The 23,496-nt window shown below is 41.0% G+C and overlaps 1 protein-coding gene across 37 annotated transcripts in view; it reads left to right on the forward strand.

Annotated features, from left to right (window-relative positions):
* The window catches only part of NRXN3 (neurexin 3), a 1,504,430-nt gene that overhangs the window by 408,513 nt on the left and 1,072,421 nt on the right, over window positions 1–23,496 (forward strand). For 35 of the 37 annotated variants that reach the window (XR_011432271.1, XR_011432272.1, XR_011432275.1 and 32 more), the window contains one exon: window positions 20,383–20,684. Coding sequence is in view for 31 of the 37 variants with exons in the window: in XM_070250266.1 (XP_070106367.1) it covers window positions 20,383–20,684 (302 nt within the window). In the remaining 6 variants the exon portion in view is untranslated. Of the gene's footprint in view, window positions 1–20,344; window positions 20,685–23,496 lie in introns of all 37 variants that reach the window. The other 2 variants (XM_070250283.1, XM_070250285.1) reach the window with 1 other exon arrangement.

Consider the following 23,496-nt stretch of genomic DNA (forward strand, 5'->3'; position numbering starts at 1 on the left):
AAATTGTATGGAAGCACTGTTGTCCTTACTTGAATAATTAGCTTTCACCTCAGTGCCCTCTGTTTTGGTTGATGTGTTTCTTCACTTGCATCTCTTATTCAGTACAGCTTTTAAAAAGCTGCCAGTTTCAAGCAAGATAGACTGATGGCTCTGAAATGAATTTGGACATTTGGACATTTGTGACAGTGGGGTTGGCACTATAAAGGTGGTGGACTCCTGCAGATTTAAGTAGAGGATGTATATTTAGCCTATTAGTTGTAAAACATTGGTTCTCTGAGATGAGACTTTTCTGGTTGGCAATAAAAGAAATTATTTTAATTTAATTTAATTTAAAGTTAAAGGGTGGAATGAGATGGGGCTGGATCAATGCCCTATGGTCCTGCTAAATGAGCGATTTCTTGGAAATTGTGGCCACCCTGTAGATCCCAGATTGAACAATAGCATCCACTGCCCTCAATTCTCGCCCAAGATAAAATCCATGCGTGACTTAAGACAGTAAACATACATCTTTTGAAATGGTGATGGCAGAAGTATTGAAGGGATATCTTGTTGTATATCTCATACAACATTCTGCACACCTTTTGTGTGATGGTTTCTGGAGCTGAAGCACTTTGTTATGTAAAATGCAGCCAATTTGTCTTGTGATCCTGCAGAACCCTTTCACTATAGCCAGAGGACATGCATTTGGGGCCTGGGAGTCCCTCAAAGGATTTGCCTCTCTCCTTTTGAGCAATCTTGAGCTTTGGAGAGGAATCCTAGGAAGACTGAACAGTCTTCCATTGACTTCCACATTCTCTTATAGTTTATAACCAACACTGCTTCTTAAAGTGGCATCTTACAGTGGTACAAAGAGGGCACCCATGTGAATGCAGGGTGATTGGGGCATGGAGTGGGGGAGGCATTCAGGGTTAGCAAGTGTTTCTCCTCCAGCAAGGCCATGAGGTGGCAAGATTTGTGGGAGAATGTTCTGGGCCTTGTATTTCTTGACTTTTCTATGTTTTCATTGTGTAAACTTTGCAAGGTGAGAGCTTTGTCTTAGAAATTGTTGTGCTTTTGCATTAAGCCCCTTGGAAGTAACTGATATGGCTTATTTTGTTTTAAGATTTAAAGTGTAATTTAGCTGCTAATAGTAAGCTCGACCATTTATTAATTACTTACTAATGATCCCAACACAGTGCTAAAGGCTTTCCATATATTATGTTATTTAGTCTCCACAACAATCATAGGACTTACAAATTATTTTTTCTAATTTGTTGATGAGTAAACCGAGATTTGAAGAGGTTAAGTAACTTGCTGAAAAATCAGATGACTTCCAAAGAAAGGTGGGATTCTGTCTGACTCCAAAGCTTGAGTTTGTTTCAGCCCTGCCTTTCTTTATAAATTCTATATGTTAACTCAATCTTTTCCTTACTCCTGGGCTACAGAACTCAGATTTCATGAGAATTTATGGTTCTATTCTCGAGAATTCTTCTGTAGCCTTGTTTATTAACCCTTCCTGCTTTCTAATAGGGAGGAAGAATTGTTTTAAAAATGGATGTCTGTTTACTTAAGGAAGGCCTTTAGCCGTCTGTAAAATGTTAAAACTTCTTTTTGTCTAACAACATCTGACGACCCTCAAATTGTCAGTTGACTTATTTGATTGCATGTTTTAGCCCCTTCACTCCCTTCTGCAGAGAGCACAAAGGACTGGCTGCAGTGGAAACATTTTCTACACTGGCACACATGCCCCTCGCCATACGACTGGGGAAATAAGGACATGATGGAAAAGGAGGTTCATGGTGATAGGGCTGGACACCCAATAGACACATAATGAATCCTTGATTATTTTTCCTTTTTCTTGGCTTTCGGTCCAATGTAGATTTTCTCTGGGCTGTGGTCGAGAGCTGACCCCTGCAGATTTGTTTCTTTTGCATATATAGCTGAGTAGTCAAAGTGCTTTCTCCGCCTCAGATGGAGGCAGGGCAAGCACTGTGCAGAGACAGGATTGGCAGTTTCTGGAAGATGTGATTTAAGGGACTCCTTAGAGTCCCCCTAACTGAAAAAAATAGTCCTTCTGACGCCTGAAATTTTACAACTATGGCTTGATTTCATTGGATTTAGGAATGTCCCCTCCTTAAAGAAATCCAAATTTTTCTCACATGGGGAGGTAGATATTCTGTCCCTAACATAATAATATGATCTTTGGTGACCCAGAGGGTATCAATAGAAGTTAGTTGCTGACCAGCATTATGCTTTGTCAAAGGAAATTAGGGTGGTATTCTTGTTTGTTTTTGTTTTTTAAATTTAGCTTGTGATTAGTAGAAGACCAGGGATGCTAATATCCCATATCATACCAAAGGAAAGTCACTGGCAACCTCCTTGTACTCTCCAGGGAGGAAGGCACCTTTGAACTTAGCTTGGATTGCCTGCTTCTGGGACAAAGAAGGCCCTACATACAGGAGCTGAAAGGGAGCCTTTCTTACCTCCAGACTGTCAGGACACAGGTTAATTCACCCCATGGGAAGTGAGGGAGAAATGATGGTTGGCCATCAGCCACAGCTTTAGAATTTCCTTAGGCCTGAATCCCTGGGAGGCTGAAGTGGGCTTTGTGGCTTCCGATGAGGCGTCAAGTGATTGGTCTTGCTCCAAGTGTCCATGAGGTTCGAGGTTACCTGATGAGGCACTACAGGGTAGTGGTAAAGATTGAAGGCTTTTGGATCAGCCAAACCTGGTTGTGGGGTTGGCACTCTAATGCTGCCTCTTACCAGTTGAGCCACGATGGATTACAAAGCCTCAATCTTCACATCTGTAGAACACAGCGACTATAGCAGTGCTTGCCTGTCAGAGTTCTGATAGTTCCATGAGATAGTCCAGGCCAGTTGGTGAGCACGATGCTCAGCACATGGCCAGCCTTTCAGAACCAGTTGCTGCCATTATTATTAAACAGTGCAGCCCTATGGCCAGTGAGAAGACACATATAAGGGAAAAAACCACTTGGAGAAATTGAATCTAGGGAACCACTTATAAACCCAGGAGAATGAATTGGCCTTTAGCAACACTCAACTCTTCTCAGATTCACCTCACTTTGTATAGCTTGTTAGATGATGAATTCTAACCACAGTGTGTAGCTTTCCTTCTCCTCTCCAACCATTGAGGGAGGAATTGAGCCCCAACTGTGTTTGAAAAAGCACTGTATCCGCGTAGTTTGTGTCATATTCAACATGGACAGGGAAATGAAATGCATATTTCACAAATCTGCAGAAAACAATCACCATGGGCACTTCCTAAACTGTCCAGAGTTAAAGGGATGAATCATTATCTTTCCCCTTCAAAAAAAAATATCAAAGGGGCTGGCCTGGTGGTGTAGTGGTTAAGTTCGTGTGTTCCACTTGGGCAACTTGGGGTCTGCAGGTTTGGATCCCAGGTGCAGACCAACATACAGCTCGTCAAGCCATGCTGAGGCAGCATCCCAGAGGGAGATTGGCACAGATGTGAGTTCAAGGACAATCTTCCTCACGAAAAAAAAAAAAATCAGAACTCCAAAAAAGAATTCTCTTTTCTCTTTAGATGTGTATGTTTGTTTATAATTCAATTGCAAAGTATTGAGAATACTCTGACCTCTTTGTGGATGGGTATAGGTATGTATCTCCCCAAATATGGTCTATGTCAATGTCAGATAAACATGTATCCATGTGTTTCAGATGAGATGGGAAGGGGATGCTATTTGCTAAGCAAGGATAACGCAAGGAATGTGTTTATGGGGTCTTCAGAGGGCTGTCCCTGCCTATAGAGAGCCTTGAGGAGTAGGTATAAAGCTGTGGCCAGGTGGTTGACTCACTTGTGTTATTGAGACAAGGAGCTTCTCTTTGAGAGCACCTGAGGTCAAGAGCATCCGTGTACCACTTGGAATGGCTGTCAGGGCTCACAGAGAGTGAAAAGGCTTTTTATATATCACAAGCTATTGCATGCCATAGTTTCTCTTTCTTTTCTTGTCCTCTTTATTTTCCCTCACCAACATGGTTCTCAGATTTATTAACAGCCATTTTATACCTTCTGCAGCCATCAGGAAGAGAAAGAAAGGGGACTGGGAGAATCTAGTTTTCTTGTACTTGTCCCTGTTCACTGTCTTGTCTTGTTTTGTCTTTTGTTTTCCCTCTTTTTTCTTTTCTTTTTCAAAAATTTCTATGTTGCTGCTCTGCATTAGGCTAGAGTTTCTTTTCCCCTCCATCTTCCTCTTTTACTGCTTTTAATTGTTTTGGTGCTTTGTTTTTCCCTTAACTTGAGCACAGTGGGAAAGGTCAGCTGTCAGAGGAGGGACTGTACACTGTTGATAATTTCTTCAGGAGTCCGCACTGGAGTCATTAAACAGCATTCCCTCCCTGTAGTCATAGAGCCTCTACTGCTGCAGGGGGAGGAGAAAAAGAAGCTCAAGGAGTAGAACAGGCAACCCACATCGAGTGAGTGGCTCAGCCTTGCGAGCACTGAGCAGCACGCTCCTTACCTGGAGCCCTTCTCCAGGGGCAGATGCTGTCCAGTGCCAGCTCTGGTGACTCTGCGACATTGACGTAAATGTGCATCTGGATGAGACACACATGTAGGAGGCCTTGGAAAAAGGACTCAACTTGGAATTAGGCATCCAGCATCTTGGAGATCAAACTTCTGAAACTGTCCTTTCAGTTGTTGGGTTTGTGTCCACCCCATAGTTATTTTGCAACTAACTCACTTACATGAAAATCAGAAAGCCTGGGTTCCAATCTTGGCTTCATTGCTAATTCCTTTGGACAAACACTGAACTATGCTAGGCTTGTAAAAAGATGTAGAAAATGTGGTTTTAAAAGTGTCTTCCATCACTAATAGCTAGATTTCACCTTACCAACTCTACCTGCAAAGTAGAAGTGAAGAGCATATCCTTCCTCAGACATGGATGTGAAAACCAGTTAATTCCCTTTTCTCTAAGTGCCTTGAGGTAAACCCAAAGTTGGAGTTCTTGGAACTCATCCACATAGCCTGTCCATCAGGAAATTTGTGATGGAACACTGTTGAACATTTAAAAAAATGGCAGATATCTTCTGAATGGAAAAAAGAGAATAAATTATATGGATGATAATACCATTGAGTTGCCTAATTATTTATGTGTTTTCAAAGTCCATTCACACTTCAGAATGACCTGGTTTAAAGGACACTCTCTACCTTAGCCTGCCTTAGAAGTGTGACATGCTAAAATATGATGGGACTCTTCTGTTTTACTGTTGACCTACCACATGACAAGTGCTATCATTCTGTGTTTGCTGAATGGAGAAATAAATGATCAAGTGAGTGAGTGAGTAACTTAAGACTTAAAATAACACATAGTTAGTAACCTATATTTATTTGGCTCTCGCTTGGGCCAGGCACAGTAATGGTTGGATACACTGAGGAGTTTTAGTAGATAATGCTGGCCGAGGGTGTGTAATCAGGTTATAGTGGTAGTTCTGCTGTCTTGCTGTAGAAAAGGGAACCAAAAGGATAAGGACTAGAGCATAGCCAGCTTGAGACAGTCATCAGAAGGGGGTGGCTGTCCAGAATAGCCACCACAGAGACCCTAGAAGATCACACAGTGGGCCGCTTAGCTCCTGGTCTCAGGACAGTTATATAAAACCTAACTCTTACTGCAGTAGGAGGAGCAATGAGATTGAAGTTAGACCCAAGTCAAGCCTCATTCTAAATTCCCTCATTGATGATTATTGTTATTCTAATTGGATAGCCTTGAACCCCCAAATCTCAACTTCCCCCTTTGGAAACTGTGGATGATAATACCTACATAGGTTGTTTACCAAATCAGAGCTAAAGCCCCTGCTGCACTATAAGCTTCAAAGATGGCAGTTGGGCATCATCACCATCGTTGTCACCAATACCCCATCTCAGGGACTGTGGGCATTTCCTGGTATGCAAAGGAGTGATAATAATTCCTACTCCCCAAGGTCATTGTAGGATGGAAAAGACAGTGTTTGTAAAAGGCCTCTCATTGTGGCAGGCACATAGTTGAGGAACAGTAAGTACTGGCTCCTTTCCTTCTTTCTTTCATGATGTCTTCTTATTTTTCTACTTCACTTGAGGCAACATGGCACTATTGGTCTTTTGTAAAGTGGCCCAGCATCATTGAGGGGTGCTCAGAAGGCCCCGGCAGGTGGGTGGTCTTAGCTGGTTGAGGTGTGGGTAGAGGTGTAGTAAGGAGGGGAAGGAGGACTAAGCAGTACTCAGGGATGAAAGACAGACCTTTTTCTGCCAAACCTGAGTGCACCAGAGGCTGCAATTCTGAAGCTTTTATAAAGTGTCTGCCTGTTCCTGAAGTTAGCCTAGGAATCCCCGAGGGAACACTGCTGTTTGCATAAATCATTCCATACGACCTAATTAGTTACTTATAATACAGAAGACACTGATGATCCCAAATTCAAATGACTGGAAAGCAAAAGCTGTTTATTCTTGGTGGTGTACAATAATTGATGATGAGCTAGATGGCTCTGAGGTACCAGGAAATCTCCAAGAGCTTTCTGAATCCTCAAAGGGAGTCCAGGTTGTTCTTAGGATGACTTTAGTTTAAAGTTCATAAAAAGCAATATACCAGAGCAATAAGCAATGCATTACTTATATTGTTAATGTGCTTATTTTTTCTTCAAAAACCAGAATGTCAACTTTGAAAGTATTAGAAATTCACAGCTGACAAAAGCATCCAACTAATTCAAGCCCTTAGAATCTTTGCCAATGATTCTAAGGAATTGAGAGTTTTGATCTGTTTTCTTTTTTTCCTTCTGACATGCGGCCCGTGTAGAGCGACTAACCTCCTGATTTTCCAGGAATTGTTCTGTTTTAGCATGGGAAGTCCCAGGTCCTGGGAAACTTCTCAGTCCCAGGCAAATTGGGATGGTTGGTTACTCTGTTTGAAGCACCTGGTAAACCCCTTTTCAGGAGAGCACCAACACCTGACTGAAAATGCACACAGAAAAGATTCTCTGGTTTAATGATTCTTCAAACTTTTGGATTTTGTTGACAAGTAAAATTTTTATAGAAAAGGGAAGGAGCAAGATAGGGTTGACTACTCTTTATGTTTCCAAATAATGACTTTGGCAAATTTCATGTATCATCACCATCATTTTACAAAAGACAGGAAATCCAAAATGAAAAAAGTAGAAAGGTGTAGAATGAAAGTTCTGTGCTCCCAGGGCCCAGCATACAGTAGGTCCTACATAAATATTTGTTGCAAGAATGAATGTTGCATAAATTTAGCTTTTATTAAAAAAAAGTGCTACATTGTCCTTATTTTCCTGATTGTACCATGGACTGGCGAAACCTTTACCTGAGACCATTGTTTTGGAACCAGTGGTTGAATTCAAGTCTGTAGACTATAGGATTTTTTGATGGTAATTTTTCATTATAAATTATAAAAATGGCATCCTGATAACTACCTCAGTCACAGGTTCATTTTAGTTGGTGTAGTCAATCTCTCATGATATGATCACTTTTGGAGAGAAATAAGGCTAAGTTTCTGGATCTTTAAATCAGAGATTGAGATTCAATCGACTTCCTCTTAGACTTCAATTGCCACCATATGGAAATGTATCCTTGATGATGTCTGCATGTGATTTGACCACTTCTGGCAGGAATGAGCCACAAGTCCTCCTCATTTTCTTAAGTCTTGGATGGTGTTTTTAAGTTCCCTAACTAAATACCCTTACTTTTCTTTGTTCTGACTCATTCACCTACAGAGTGTGTTCAGAACCCTTGACCAACTGGTGATATATATAAATAGCACAACTTCTCTAAGTCTGGGATCTTCTAGACAACATCTTCATACCATGGTTGGGATAGCCAAATCATTCATTTTTTTATCATAACCCACGGATAAAAAATTGTCACTGATAAATCTTACCTCGTATTTATGGAGAGGGTTTTGTTTTTTATGGACATCATAGGAACTGTAAATATCCATCATAAATGGCTTTACAAGCTACAAAACTAAACAACTTTGAGTCTCTATTTCAGACTCATATAATCCCAGTTTTGTGTGCTCTTTTTAATCGCAAGTCTACTAACTTGTTTTCCCTCTGCACGCCCTGAGCATATTTCTGGTGTCAATAACCCAGAGTCCAGCTGGTTGGCCCTGGAGCTTCAGTGAGCTTGCTGGGGTGATGCAGCATCTGCAAATGATTTATGAATCATTCTGACTTAGAAGGAGGGTCACTATTTTAGATTCAATGCATCAAAAGTGGATTTTCTTATTTATGCTCTCATAATTGTGTTTTTTAAAGCATTTATATAATTCTAGTGTTGCAAATGTATAGCATTCCCACAATTTTCCCTATCGGTCTTATGATCTGTATTCATATCCCAAATGTGATTAATACATATAAATGTTTGCTGAAAATCTGGCCTTGTTGAACAGATAGAGGTTCCTGTGAAAGGTGAAGAAGGGTGCTTTACAAAGTTAGACAATGTACATGAAAGTGGTTTGAAAAATGTGACATGTTATGCAAATGTATTTTTTTTAAAACAATAAATGAATAGCTCATCTCCCACAGGAATACTGTTGACAGAGGTCTTTGCAAAAGATACTCAACCCTCAAAAGAAGGAAGCATGATCTAGTGGGGGGCATGAAGAGTTTGGAGGCTGACCTTGGTTTGAACTTACTGTGGTATTGTATAAGTATTTCACCCCTTGTGAACCTCAATTTTATCACCTGTAAAGTTGGGTAATAAAACTTTATTTCAGGGGGACTTTGTGAGAGTTAAATAAGAAACATACCAAGTATCCCAATAAAAAAGCTTTTCTTTCAGATGACATATGAACACACAGATGTGTTATCTCTATTAATAATAGATTGGTTCTAGTGGTCAGTGTTTTGAACTCCTGTAACTTTAAACGACCAAAACAGGTCTCGGTTAATTTTTATCAGACACTTTGTATATAGTGTTTGTTTTACTGGGACTTTCTATATATGAAAGCCTGGAGCATAATACAGGGTTAATACACGTTAATTTCCTGTCCTTTTTTTTACACTATAGCAAAAAAAATCTTCTACCTCTAAGACCCTGCTAATAGTCTGAGATGAAGAAATTATGAAAATGAAATAAACACTTTATTCTAGTTTTATGTGTGCTATTAGTACTATAACTGAATTTGCAATCACTCAAGATTTCCTTCTGTATTTAGGCTTCTTAAATCAGGTCACTGATTTTTAAGTCTGCTTCCATTTTAGAGAACTTTCCCTCCCCACCCCTTTCCACATACCCCATCCTCATCCACTCTTAGGTTCAGATTCTGTCAGTTAACTACTTTGGACTCTGGGCATTATCAGCCCCTTTTCGAGAGCCCTGGAATGGGGCGGTTTTACTTTTTATCACTGTCAGCCCCCATGTCCTCATTGCCACATTTATTTCCTTGGGAGGAAAAGGAAATGCACCTCAAGCTATAAAAGAAGCCAGCTCAGGTTTCTAGGATGTGTACCTCTGTGTTGGCAAAGTTCCCCAGTTTGTGTCTCTGAACAGGGTTTTAATCAGCTGGGCTCAAGTACTCAGCCCTGAGAGCTTTAAGAGTACTGCAGAAATGGTAGATTAACTGCATTTAACAAAATAGAAAGTTTTCATTGTGTTATAAAAAGCCTTATTGATCTCGTCCAGGCATTGACTCCAGAGTCTTTTAACAAGCCGCTCTGTCTAGACTTGTAGGCTAGAGCCCACAGCGCTAACAAAAGAGACCTGGGCAGCCTGTGGCAGGGGAGGCCAAGGGGATGGCACAGATTCAGGTTTCTCAGTGGGGATTTTCTTAAAGAACTAGAATGATTTTATTCTGCTGTGGGAAAATAAGGGTGGAGAGGCTTGTGTAGATATACCTGTGACATACCCCAGACTCCAGCCTAGTTCGAATTTCAGCATTGCCGTGGAACTATCATGTGAAGTGAACAAATGAAGGTGTCTTCTCTATCTATCAGCTTCCATCAGCATTTCCTCCCTTTGCCCGTAGGAAGCCCGGCTGATCCGAACCCTGTGCTGAGCAGTGTGTCTCCAGAAGGAGTGGGGAGGCAACGAGGGAGCAGGATGAGAACTGGTGACTTCAGAGTCACTGTGATCAATTCGACTGCGTTTCAATTCAATTCAGCCTGTATTTAACACATTCTTGGGTACATGGGAGATTTTGAAAAGGTATAAAAAATTTCTGCTCACACATATGGTTGAGGAGTTGACATCTACGTATGAAATAACCAACGAATCATTCAAGATTTATTGGGCGATTAGGTGTTTTATCAGAATCGTATGCAGTGATTTAAACTTTTTTAAAAAGTAGGACATATTTCAAACATAAAAATGAATAGACCCTATAGTAGAGCATATTATAAACTTTGGATTAGCTATTTCCCAGAGTGAACAAATCTTAACATTTTGCCATTTTTGCTTTATATTTTCCTGTAAAGACTTAGTCTTGTTTGAGCACCTTCCTGGTTCCATTTCTTCTCTCCCTTCCCAGAGTTAAACACTACCTGAAATTGATTGATAGGTTGCCGGTATATGTTCTTTTATTCTTGTTACAAATGAATAGAGCTGTAATGCATAATAATTAGTGATCATTGTGTGTGTGTGTTTATAAATTAGTGGAGCTAAAGTTTATTGGCCACCCACAGTCTATATTCATTATTCTCTGTATGTTCTCAGCTGAATGAAGGAAATATTAGGTAAAAATCTTTGATACCTTAAGCTTCCCTTTGATCACCTAAATGAAGCTTGGCAGTCTCTAGATCTTTCCTCTTTTAGGACCAGGAACCGTTTGAGCTCTTGAAACATCTGTAGGAAGTTTCACATAGCACCAAAGTGTCTTGTCTTCTCTGGATACTTAAGGGTGGAGAGTTTCACCAACAAGATAATTTACGTATAGACTTACTGAGGCAGGAGATAGATAAAATCATCTTCCAAGGTTTCTTCTGACGCTATGATGATGATTTGTCATGGAGGACTCTTACTTGTTTTCATCTCAGATGAGAGATTTTAAAGAAACAAATATTTTAAAAGCCCATATGGGTTTAAAAATCCATATTTATTGCTTCTAAATAAGTATCTGTATGAGTTTTCCCAAATTGTGTGAACCTTTCATGACTTTTATATTCCTTTCTAAGCAGTATGTGTGGATACAGTAGATATCTAATTTAGGTAGCAATTAGGGTCAGTGTATGTGCCACTGTAAAAAACAAAAATCATTTTAGATGATCTACTTCCTGCTCCAGAATCACTGTGGACATTTTTCAATATTATTAATTTTGTTTGTGTCAAAATTACAATCCTCCATCCTCTTCTCTCCAGCTCTGCGTCTCTAGTAATTTTTTTTGTTTTCGTCAAGTCTGTAGAATATAGTCTCACAATGAGGCATTTGGTCCTCCAGTATAACTGCCTTGGTTATTGTAGAACTTTGATAAAAGAAGCAGTTTGGAAAAACCTAAAGTTCAGATTATTGTTTTTTGTACTGGGCCAAGGGTGAAAGGATACGTAGGTTTGCGGATGTGTGAATTTCTGTAATTTTTTTATTCGAAAACTTTTATTCAAAAACTCAATCTAGGACTTAGCTCCAGGAAGGCAACCCTGATTAAATTTTTTGCCATTGTAATCACCCATATCCTTGGTGTGACTTTAAGAAATGTATCTTAGGAAATACTGTGGCACAGAGCTGGCTTTAAAATTATTGATATAATTCATATATTTACTTGTCATTGTTTCATGTAGTTCCAGATGTGTCTGTTATCTTCCCAATCAGAGTGAAAGCAACCCAAGGACTGGCTGCGTATCCTTATTTTTTTTTGGATACCCTTACTTTGATGCCTATTTCAATATTTGTAGGCTCCGAGGTAACAACAATAACATTCCCTTCTGACTTCTGAGTCAATTGAGGAGCAGACACAAGAGTCAGCTTGGTGGTCAGGTCAAGGATCCAAACAGGAGTTCTATTGCTGTTGGACCTGGGTTAGAGAATGTGGCTTTGATCTGCAGTCAAGTTGACTTTTCCCCTGGATTCAACTCAGTCACTCACCCATAGGCAGAAGAGCTAGAAAACCACAGGCCTTCTACAGGGGCAGAGTCTACTCTGATAGGTTTACTGCATGAGAGAAGCTAGAGGAGAACTCAATCATTATAGGAAGGGCAGATCTGAAGGAGAGAGAAAGGCAGGTCACATGGGTACAGTGATCACCTAATTAAGAAATGTGGATCTCTGGATGTCAGACCCTTACTCTATCATCAAGCATAAGAAGCACCTCTCCTTTCATTGGAGGAAGTGAATGAGTAAAGGAGAGAAGGTCAAAGTGTTACTTCAAAACTATTTTTATGGAGAGTGGGGAGGAAATGTTCTCATGGAGTCATGGCAACAGGGAAATGGACTTCCCTCTCTAAGATAGAGTTCACTGTTTGTATTCAATGCTTGTTTGATTGATTGACCCACAGTTAAAATAAGAAGCTGGTAGTAAATGAAGCATAATTACAGTTTGACTTATATGGATCTAGTGGTTAAGAGGAAATAAAATGTACAGCTTATTACATAAATTATTATAAGTGGGCAGGCAGGCATAGGCAGCACAATTGCTTCAGGCCGTGGTTTCTTAGCAATATTCATTCTACCTTGGAAATGTCTCCTGGATCCCTCTTCACCTCTCTAGCCATCTGCCCACCCACTGAACCCCTGATACAACACAAGTACAATTCTGCCACTCACAAGCTGAAGTCCTCCCCTGCTGGTTCTCCATCACTTAAGAATATGGCAGATAAGACCCCAGCCTGCATCAGGAGCCAGCATACATGCCCATTACTCTAAGCCACGTTGAACTTCTCACCATCCCCTGACCGCCCCATGCTTTTCTAATGACCGCAGCAGAGAATATGCTGTCTCTTTTCATTAGAACCCTCCCTTTGTATGCTGAAGTCTTACTCATATGTCAAGACACGGCTTAAGTTTGACCTCCTGTATGGAGCCTTCCCTAACATCTGGGGTTGGTTATTCCTTCTTCTGTGTGCCTGTAATTAAACATTTCCTATCCTGAATTGTAATTACCTGTTTATGTGTGCATTCTCAACAGCAACAACAACAGCAGCTAACATGTCTATGGCTGGGAAAGGGGCCATAAGCTTTATCCGATTCATAGCTCATGGCGATGCTATGAAATATGTACTCTGGTTAGTCTCATTTTGTAGATCAGGAAACTGAGAGTTAGAGAGGTTGAATAATAACCTTAAGGTTCCATAGACTTACGTAAGTTCCTGGCTGTCAAACCAAGGTCTGTCCAGTTCCAAGTCTTTATATAACACTCTATGTCATTAAGTCCACAGTCCCACTCTGAGCTATAGGAGAGGGCCCTGTTTAATATGAGTCCACATCAGAGTCTGGCACTTAGTAGGCATTCAAGTTTTTTTTTTTACAGTTTCTCTTTGTCAGAAAACATTGGCTAATTATTCCTATTCACAGGGTTGTTGCCTAGCTTACGTGCATTGAGCTCTGGGCACATCACCTGGTACATAGTAGGCACCTGCAAATACTTATTCCTTAAATGAATGAACAGAAAATTTAACTTTTATTGTAATGCAATTGAGAGCAATGCAATCTTCAGGATGCCATCAGCTTTCTAGTGATTTCAGTGAAGCATGATTTTCCAGGCCATTCTTTTGTGGACTGAGGCAGCTTCTCTCACCAGGATGCTGGCTGTTTATTTTCCAAGTGACAACTTGATTTACTATTTTCCTTCTCATCATTTTCAAGAAGCATCTGCAGGCTAGTGAGTGACCCAGGCAGTGTGGAAAAGTCCATTTATTTCTCTGCTGCATTTTCCCTACAGAGAGTTTGAGGATAAGGGTTGGAAATGGCCTCAGGAGGTCAAATTTCCTGTGTATTTTCTTTTGTAGTGCAGGATTGCTCATAGCAACACAATTTGCTGTCTCCTGGTACACTCTGTTTTTAAAATACCTGTATGATGGGATGTGGCAGGTAAAGGATTCATCATTTGTCCTTGGGGGATGGCTCTGCAGTTTGATCTATCCTAATGCTTTGTTTGGCCCTAAAACATGTTGTGAGGGAAATGGAACAGGAAGAACCAAGAGTGCAGTCTCTTCTGCAATCTTTTGCCTTTTTCACTCACTCAGTGTGTGCCTCCCCTTATTCTAGCAGGAGATGTCATTAGGTGACATACAATAGAATTCACTCTAGTAAAAGGATTTCTGCTTTTTCCTCATTTTTGCCAATATGATCATCTCATAGCCCACTAGCTAACTTGGGTATCTGCCCACAGCTCATGAGAGACCCTTAGAGGTGGGAGTTCTTGTTCTGAAAGTTGGATTCTTAGCAGGTTGCATGGAAGGGAGACAGAATTGTGCAAGAACGAGCTCACATTTGCCTTAACTTGTTCCTTTGCCTGCAAACTACCTCAATTGCTGTTTGAGTTCAAGACACCTCTCAAAAGTGAGTGGATATGCAGCCCCCCTAGGAATGAGGAGAACAATTGTGGAATTGTGGACTTCTCTAAAAGTTTATTTCTGCTTTGTGTATCCCCTTGTCTTGGGCTCAGTGCTTGTTTTGTCATCATCAGGGCTTCTGGGAAGCAGAGGCAGAAGAATTGGGTGATATGTCAGTTCATGACTTGAGTCCCCATAACCTCTCATTGCAGCTGCACCCATGGCAGAGGGACAGTGCTGTCCCTGTTGAGTTTGTGGATCAGAGGAAAGGAGTCAGCAGGCCAGCCCCAGGACCATAAGTCATCTCATGTCTGGCAGGGAGGGCAGCAGTAGCCCATGTGTTTTTGTGCCTCATTAGTTCCAGGGTGGGCCAGGCCAGGATGGCCAACCAGAGTTATCTTTGCATTGGTGCAGACCAAAGTACCATGCTGCTACACAGAGGCCTATTGAAGGATGAAGGATTTGAGGAAGAGAACAGTTTTGCCTGTGTCTCTGAGGTGCCTCCTCAGGAAGCTGGCTCCCCCTCCCTTTCTAGAACACAGCAGGTGTCCTGCTCAGGGCCAGTGGTTACAGCCACTCTGGAGGGGTTAGGATTTTTTAGACACCAAGTCGTGTCTAAAAATTCTAAGGCTCTCTAATGGAGGTGAAGAGTGTGAGCTTGTCAGTTTGACTTTTTCCAGCCTGCTACTGAAGAATTTCTTAGTAAAGCCAGCCCGCTCCCTGATCCTCTGCTTGGGCTCCTGCTGCCTGAGAGGGCTCTTACCCATCATTGTCAGTGGTTTCTGCTTTCAACACATTGAACTTCGTACAGCTACAGGACCTCAGATATAGGGTGCTAGGCACCTGTTCCCCTGAGAATTTGAGTTCCTGACAAGGTGGTGATGTGATCTAGTAGCAAAAGCAATGGAATGAGAATAGGGGACTAAAGTTTTGAAACTGGAATGCTCCCTAGGGCCTTGGATAACCCATCTAAACTCTGTTTCTCCACTTCCTCAAGTTGGCATAATCATAGCAAAGTGACTCACAGTGTTGAGAGAATACAAATAATGATTAAGAAAGCATTTGGAAATATATGTCATTTAAAAACTGTGAACGTCTGCTTGCAAATGGCCCTAGGACCCTTCTTTACCATTCCTGACATGTTCTCACTCGAGCCCTTTCACGTCTAATGCGATGTCCTTGTTCCTCAATTTTCACCTCTGGCCCTTGGTTTCCCATGGCTGCATTTGGAACTTAATTATCCAAATTTTAGGTTCCTCTTGTGGTCTCTGGTTTTCCAGTATCTCTGCCTCTCAGTTCCTTAGGTTGTCTCTTCTAGGGACCTTTTACTTCCATTCTTGCCCAGAGAAATGCAAAGCTCACTCAGAAACTGTGTATCAGTATCAACATCCAGGCTGAACCAGTGCCAGGCATCCCTTGGAAAAGAAGTTCAAATGTGTTCTCATCTTGTGACTGAAGTCCCTGCCTTCAGTTCTCCCTTCCAGTTCACTCTCAATCCAACATAAATTATGTTGCATAATATTTTTAAAAGATTATGCAATCTTTCAAAAATACAAATTGTACCCTTCATCCTCTCAGTAAAATTACGCAGTGCTTCCTCGTAACCTTTGGAATAAAGTCTAAATTTCTTGATCTCAAAGCCTAGTCTGGGTTCTTAAGACACCAAGTTATCAGGGACCACGGGCTCAATTAAGTAGTGATATGCATTTCTCCCCACTTAGATTGCATGGTAAAAAGAATATTACACTGGATATTTTAATCTGTTTTGGAACTTCTCAGAGAAATACAACTATTATTATATAAATCACTAGTTGGTGTTTTTTTTTGTGGGGAAAGAGTGGAAAACGGAATTGGGTAAATGCTTGTTAATGCTACGTATATATCAGTACTTGGATTAACAAGCCATTTGAAGGATCAGTACTTTACAAATCTTATACGAATTGATTTAAAATCTTGAGTTATACATATCTAGATTGCATCTAGTCTTTAATCAATTGGACACTTACAAATAATGGATAAACGATTTGTTGTCATACGGGTTTGAGCTCTGCTTTTCATGCAGTGAGGATAACATTTTTATTTTAACACTTATGCAATTGATTGTAAACTTTGGAGTGATATAATTTAAATGTATCTAAACAGTCCATTAGCCATGTCAGTGCCTACCCTCTTGCCAAGCTGTAGCTTTATGCTAAGCTGCTGTGTACTGTATTACATAATCCCTGCATTCATTTCCTCTACCTATTTAGCTTGAATACATACAAGGTGACTGCATCGTCTCTTCAACCTCCTAATCAGTGTAAACACCAAGTATAGAAAACAGGTTTGGGGCAGTATTACATTTTTCTAGTGGAGGGTTTGGAGAATTGGATGGGCTTAGAAATGTGTGTTTGTTACTATTTGGTTTTGCACCTTTTAGTTACGTTCACAGTTAACCTAGGATGGTTTTCAAGGTGGTAAGAAAGTGCTAGAGCCTTAGCTACTGGAAGGAAATTAAGACAGATTGAGATCCTAGGAGAAAAATGTCAATTGTGAGAGTATACAAAGGAACAATTTCTTCAGGTTTCTCACCCCTTCTCCTTCCAAGTCCCTTATTTGCTCTTGTAAAGACTAGGTCATGCACTGCCAATGCCTCTCCTCCCATAACAATAAGGAGAAAAGTATCTCATGAATTAAAAATGACATGATTTTGCTTATCTAGAATGTGATTCAGAGAAGAGCTTTCAGTTGCCTGTTGTTTATTGACATGTGGAGATGATAGCCAGCAGCTGGGGTGCTGTGCTTTTGGTAGCCTTCTCTGGCCCAGGGAAGAGGTGAACCAGGAAAACTCAGCATTGAGTGGAGAGATGGAGAGGGTTGTGAACTGTTGCAGCACTTTTCATTAGATGCTTTCAAAGGAAGGCACTGGGCTACATAGAATCTTCCTTGGTGTATTTGCATGGATATTACCATAAATATGCATGAGATTTACATACGCTTTTTTTTGTTCATTGGTTTTATTCCTTGTTTATTGCTTGTGATATTCTCTTCTCTGTCCTGATGTTATTTTTTTCTATGGCCTTCCACATAAAACAAGTTCTTTTGTTTCAAACACAGCCAGATTTCAGGGGCGAAAGGGACGCATTTCTTTTGGTGAGCAAATGTAATACACATAGGGTAGGGGGAATAGGTTTCTGGCTCAATTCATCCGAGGTTTGGGATGGTTTGTAAGTCAATGCTTGGCTCCAGGGAATTTTTTATGGGCTTTGACAAGTAGAGTAGGAGCATGTGGTCTATCCAGAGTGATGGGCAAAAGGAAAGGTAACTGATATTTAGAGAAGAGTCCAGGGCGCTAGGAGTCCAGAGTAGACAAACTGTGTGGTCCTGGGCAACTCACTCATTCCTAGTCATAAGTTTCTTCCTTAATAAAATAAGGGCATTAAATCAGGCAATCTGCAAAATTCCTTATAGCTTTAAAATTTATTATTTTGACAGACTCCTTGCTCTAATTATATGAAAAATATTAAGCACCATGTAGCACATTGAATAATATCCCGGTGCCTTGCTGTTCTGTGTCAAGCCTTCCCTCTGTGAAGGGTACTCGATGATTAATTTAAGCTTGTTGTTAGAGGCCCTCTTTTCCTTGCTCATTTATCTCAGTTCAGTGGGTGCACAAGGTGTAACTTAAATGTTTGCAGAAGACACCCATTAATTGGCCACGTGTGGTGCCAAGGACAGGTGTAGTAGTTGGCTCTGTGCACATTTGCGTCTGTAGGAAAAGAGCTTTGGGGTAATAACTGCATTTGATTTGCCATCTTCCCCTTTAGATCTGGGTCAGCTCCAGGTCTACTGAACAAGGGCTTGTCCAGTTGCATTTAACAAAGGCATTTATTCAGATGAGAGGAGAGATCATGACAATAGACAGGGCACTAGGGTTTGGATGGATCTATTTCAAACACACAGTGTCAAATTTCTGCTCTATGATTTTTTTTTTCTATTCTGCTTTTTCTCCCCAAATCCCCCCAGTACACAATTGTATATTTTAGTTGTGGGTCCTTCTAGTTGTGATACTGCTCTATGATTTTATTTTTTGGCTATTTTTGGAAAATTGTATCAGGCATGCATTATGTGCTGAGTGGTACTTGCTACTTACATATGTGTAAGCAACACAGTGGTCATTTATGAGTGGACAGGTCTCTTTTGCTTATACCAGTGTGTGTGCAAACAGAAATATGCGGGTACACAGACATCATTGAGACCCCCTGGAACATACAGAACAAACTTAATGTCTTCTTTAACTCTCAAGAATATGAAGTTGAGGTTCATGTTTTAATGATGACTTGATGCTACAATTAATCCAATAGTGTGTAGTGGGTGGTCATTTCTCCACATTGTAAGGGTGACTCCTTACAGCTCGTACCTCGTGATGAGAAAATATTTATTTTATTTTACTCAAGTGACTTACTAAGAGCTATGATGGTTGATAAAGATCTGAGTTGAGGTGAAATTGGCTTTGGTTAATAGGCTGGCATGTAGTTCTGGAAGGGAAAATAGAATTCCCTCCTTTTATAGGCCCCAGTGTTTAAAGGGGAACTGAATATCTAAACTGGCATTGTTGCCTATTCCTTTCATTAATAAGGTGCTTTTGAGCAGCCCTGATATGAAATAGGCCACTCTAAGTGAGGTGCCTGGAGGGAGGACAAATGAAAGTCCACATGCTGTGAGTTGAAATTATAAGGCAAATCAACAAATGATTAAATAAAATATGTTTTATCATCTTACTTTGACAAACATAGCTTTGTAACTACCTGATAAGCTAGGTTCAAATTCGGAATTTTTGGATTCCTCAGAGTCCTGCCTTGGGAAATGGTAGCACAGGGAGAACCAGCCCCTCTGGTCCTCTGCCTGTGACCTATTCCCCTTCCCTTCCCACCTCTGGCTCCAGCCTGTATCACAAGAGGTCTGGTATAAAGGTGCTTAGATCCCTGAGCCAACGTGGCCAAGCTCCATCGAAACCCCTGCAAACAGTGCCACATGGCTGGCCCTCAGACATCAAGGTATGCACACTGGCAGCACAGTTTGCCTTCAGAAAGATGGATCCAGAGAAGAGATTGCACAAGCCCTGGAAACAGACTTGAGGCTCTTTGGGTAGGAAATTACAGATCCTGAGTATCCAGAATATGATCTTGAAAGAGAATATGGGCTCCAGTGGAATGCCGTCTTGGCTCTACGGACCCCTAGTCCTGTGAAGAGAGATGTCCCATAGGATGGTCCGATCAGGGCCATCTAAAGCAGGAGACCCTCAGAGCTGAGGTCCCTTTGAGTCTAAAGGAGGTATTGCTATCTTGTCAAAGCATCTCACCAAAATTCATTCTGTTACCTTTTCCTCACTTGCTTGATCACCTTCTCAGGTCCAGCCTCCTATTTAATAACCCAGTCACATTCCATTGGGCTCAGGACTCTACCATGGAAACCAAAGTCAGCTGGGTTATTGATGGATGGAAATCAGAGCCAGATCTCTCAGGGCAATTGATTTTTATTTATTGGTCAATAAAAGGTACCTAGAGCTAAAGAACCTTTGTTGGAACAGTTAATTATCTATTCTAAACCAGCTCTTCTACGAGCATTTAAAAACCATCATTGAAGCAAAAGCAATGTAAGCTTCCCTTTACCATTTTGCGTGAAATTTCTCTTTAGGTTTTTCTCTGAGAAATTTGAAGGAAAGGCTGCCTTCTCCTGCACCCTGGTGTTGGTCTTCTACGCTTGTGTGGATACATAGTTTCTCTGTGGTTGGCGTCTCTGCTAGTTTCCCTGATACTGCTTATAGGTCTTGTGGAAGAGTTGGAGGGAGTGTTGTGCTGGTATCAGCCCAGTGGCAGGGACAGTGCCCTTGGGGCATGTCCTCTGGTATTTGCATAGATCTGACTCATGCTAGTCAAGCGTTGACTGCTTTCCTCTTCCCTTTTCCTACAGCTCGAGAGGAGAATGTGGCCACTTTCCGAGGCTCAGAGTACCTGTGTTATGACCTGTCTCAGAACCCAATCCAGAGCAGCAGTGATGAAATCACCCTCTCCTTTAAGACCTGGCAGCGGAATGGGCTCATCCTGCACACTGGCAAGTCGGCTGACTATGTCAACCTGGCTCTGAAGGATGGTGCGGTCTCCTTGGTCATTAACCTGGGGTCTGGGGCCTTTGAGGCCATTGTGGAGCCAGTGAATGGAAAATTCAATGACAACGCCTGGCACGATGTCAAAGTGACACGCAACCTCCGGCAGGTAATGGCTGAGGGGAGAGAGTGCCTGGAGGCTCATTCTAGGTAGTTGGGATGGAAGTTGTGAAGCAGGTGATGGGTGGGGTAGAGATCAGTAAAGATATGGGTTTGGTTTTGTCAAAGTCTAACTTTCTCCCAGTCTTCGCAATTTCACACGGAAAATTATTAAAATATGTTTCTCCTCATACTTCAATTCTCCATTTGTGCTTGTTATTTAAGAAAAAAGTTCAGTTGTATAGATAATAAAAGTTATAAGTACTTTCATTCCTTTTATTCTGCTTTCCTTTTTATCATTTTCTTATTTACATTTGAATCTTGTATTATTGTTAAATTCAATTAGGGCCAGTGTTTTGTTTCTGCAGCGTGGTAGATTTTCCTCAATCTTTGAATATGTGTTTTCCTTTTTAAGTTACCCATTGCCAGGAGAGCATAATTTTAATTCCTTCCAGAAAAAGTCTTTCTTTTTCTCTTCCTTTTAATTTACCACCCCTCTCCCACTTTTATTTTGTCGGTTGTTATGTTAACCTCTAGGCTTGGGATGAATTAGCTGGAATCTTTCTGAATTCCTCTGTTTCTCTGTTCCTTGGTGCGGCGGTCCTATTTTATTGCCCCTGTCTCTCCCTCCGAGACTCTTCAGTTGACTGGGAGACCTGGCAAGTGGAAGGACTCAAATAAAAAAGTCAACTTTGGAGCAGCCTTTCCTGGTTCTGTCCGTGCTTGAGAACCTCCCATCGCTTGCCGATTCTAAGCAGGCAACTCCGTCAGGTGACAACACTCTCAGGAAGCCTTAGCCAAGTGAAGTTGTTTTCAATTTCATAACTAATAATAATAACAATAATATTTTACTGGCCCACATCAAAAAAGAAAAGCATTTCCTGTAAAAGACAAGGTCTTGCTGAGATTGCCTTTTCCAGGTTGCTGTTTTCACTTGGTTTTTCTACTTGTGAATTTGTCATTAAACCCAATTGGACAGGATTCATCTTCAGTAATCAGAAAACATTAGGCAAATTTCTCATCGAATTTTCTTCTTCAGTGTGATTGATTTAATGCCTTTGAATGTAAATGTGAAAGCATAAGAACTCACAGGTGTTTGCGTATGTTTTCTGTTTGATAAAAATGTAACTTCTTAATAATTCTAAATATATGGAGAAGTCTCAAACACTTGGAAACACACAATATTCGAAACACCCATTTCCACACTTAAGTAGGCTGAGGAAGCCACCTGGTGGGAGATTCTGTTCTATCTGTGGTGAAGTTGCTAAGTAACACAGGACTTAAGAGTCCCCAGTCATCTTTATACACATGGATTGGACATTTTTGAACCACTGTTCTATGTTTTTCCTCCAAGGACAAAGAATCACCCTATTGCTGATGTTTTCTTTCATGGTCCCTCATCTATACTTACTTGGAAGAGACCTTCCCAACTGTCAAGAGAGACCAAATCAAATTTCCACTTGCTAAAATATAAGGGCTTAATATGTTTGAGTTGCAGAGACTAAGCCAAAAAGTGAAATATGACCTTTTGCCAGTTTTGATTGGCAGGTACACAATAACACCCTCTAGGCTTGGGTCAGTGGAGAGGAGAATTTTCATATACTGGGGAGCAGAATCGGGGTATGGTTCTTACCAACCAACCTGTTTCTCTAACTCTCTCCCACCTCATACACTTCTTTGCCCTTCTAGAGTGATTCCAATTAACCGGAGAAAGGCTTACTTTCATTTCTACTAAAAACACTTTTTAAAAATAGAATTGGGCCCCAATTCAGTCCTATAAACTGAAAGGGGAATAAACCAAACTATAATGCAAATATTGGTTGTGCTGTTTTAGTCAGAGCAAGCAGAGGCAAGTGACCCTGGAGGGTTTCTCTTCTGAATTCTAACCCAAGCCCTCTCTGTGCCCTTGGACGAGCTATTTTGCCTTTCTGCACCACAGTTTCCATTTGTGAGGTGGTGATTACAATCCTCCCCAGCCATGTGTGATGGCTAAATATGCAAAGCACCTTATGTACCAGAAGGATTATGAGCTCATCCATGGTCTGGGTGCTAGACTCGCTGTGACATGCACACATTTTATAGGCCAAGTATTCTGTCACGAAGGTGACCGTGTCTGTCGGTCACCAAGGATGCAGCTAAGTAGAGCTCTCAGTTCTAGACAAGGCTACAGAGGTTCTAGGGCACTGGGACATTTCTTAGCAGAAGGAGCATGAGTCTCATAGAGAAAGTGCACCTAAAATTGGACCTCACTGAAATCCTGACTGAAGTTTGCATCCAAATGTAATTTATTGAAAGACAGGGAAATCTCAGAAAAGCACAGTTGATTTTGCAAAGCAATCCTTTCAGCACTGAATCATCTAAGATTATTATTTTGCCCATTAAAAATATATTTGTAACATCTTTTTGAGTTTCCTAGGCTACATTGGTAGGTATGGGAAGTCCTTGTTTATTTCAATTTAAACCACAAATCCCTTCATAAACATTTGAGATGTTTATGGTCGCTTCGTCTATTTTTTGGGTAAGATTGACAGGCTTCTGTGGCAAAAATTCATCTGAGGAAAGCTTACTTGGAGTTTCCTGGAATATTCCTTACCAAATGGAGCAGAATTTCCCCGATTTCCTCATTCTTGGTCATTTACTCATGGTTCTGCCTTTGAGCCAAGTTGGGCCAAGGCCAGATACTTCACTCGGGGTTCCGATTAAAGGAAGGAATGTGGACTATCTGTTCAAGATTATTACTGGGATGAGGGACAGATGTAGTGAGGTATTTGTGTGGGGTTTTGTTTGTTGTTGTTGTTTATTTTGGTCCATGACCTTGCCTG

Source organism: Equus caballus, chromosome 24 (assembly GCF_041296265.1).
Source record: "Equus caballus isolate H_3958 breed thoroughbred chromosome 24, TB-T2T, whole genome shotgun sequence".
NCBI lineage: Eukaryota > Metazoa > Chordata > Mammalia > Perissodactyla > Equidae > Equus > Equus caballus.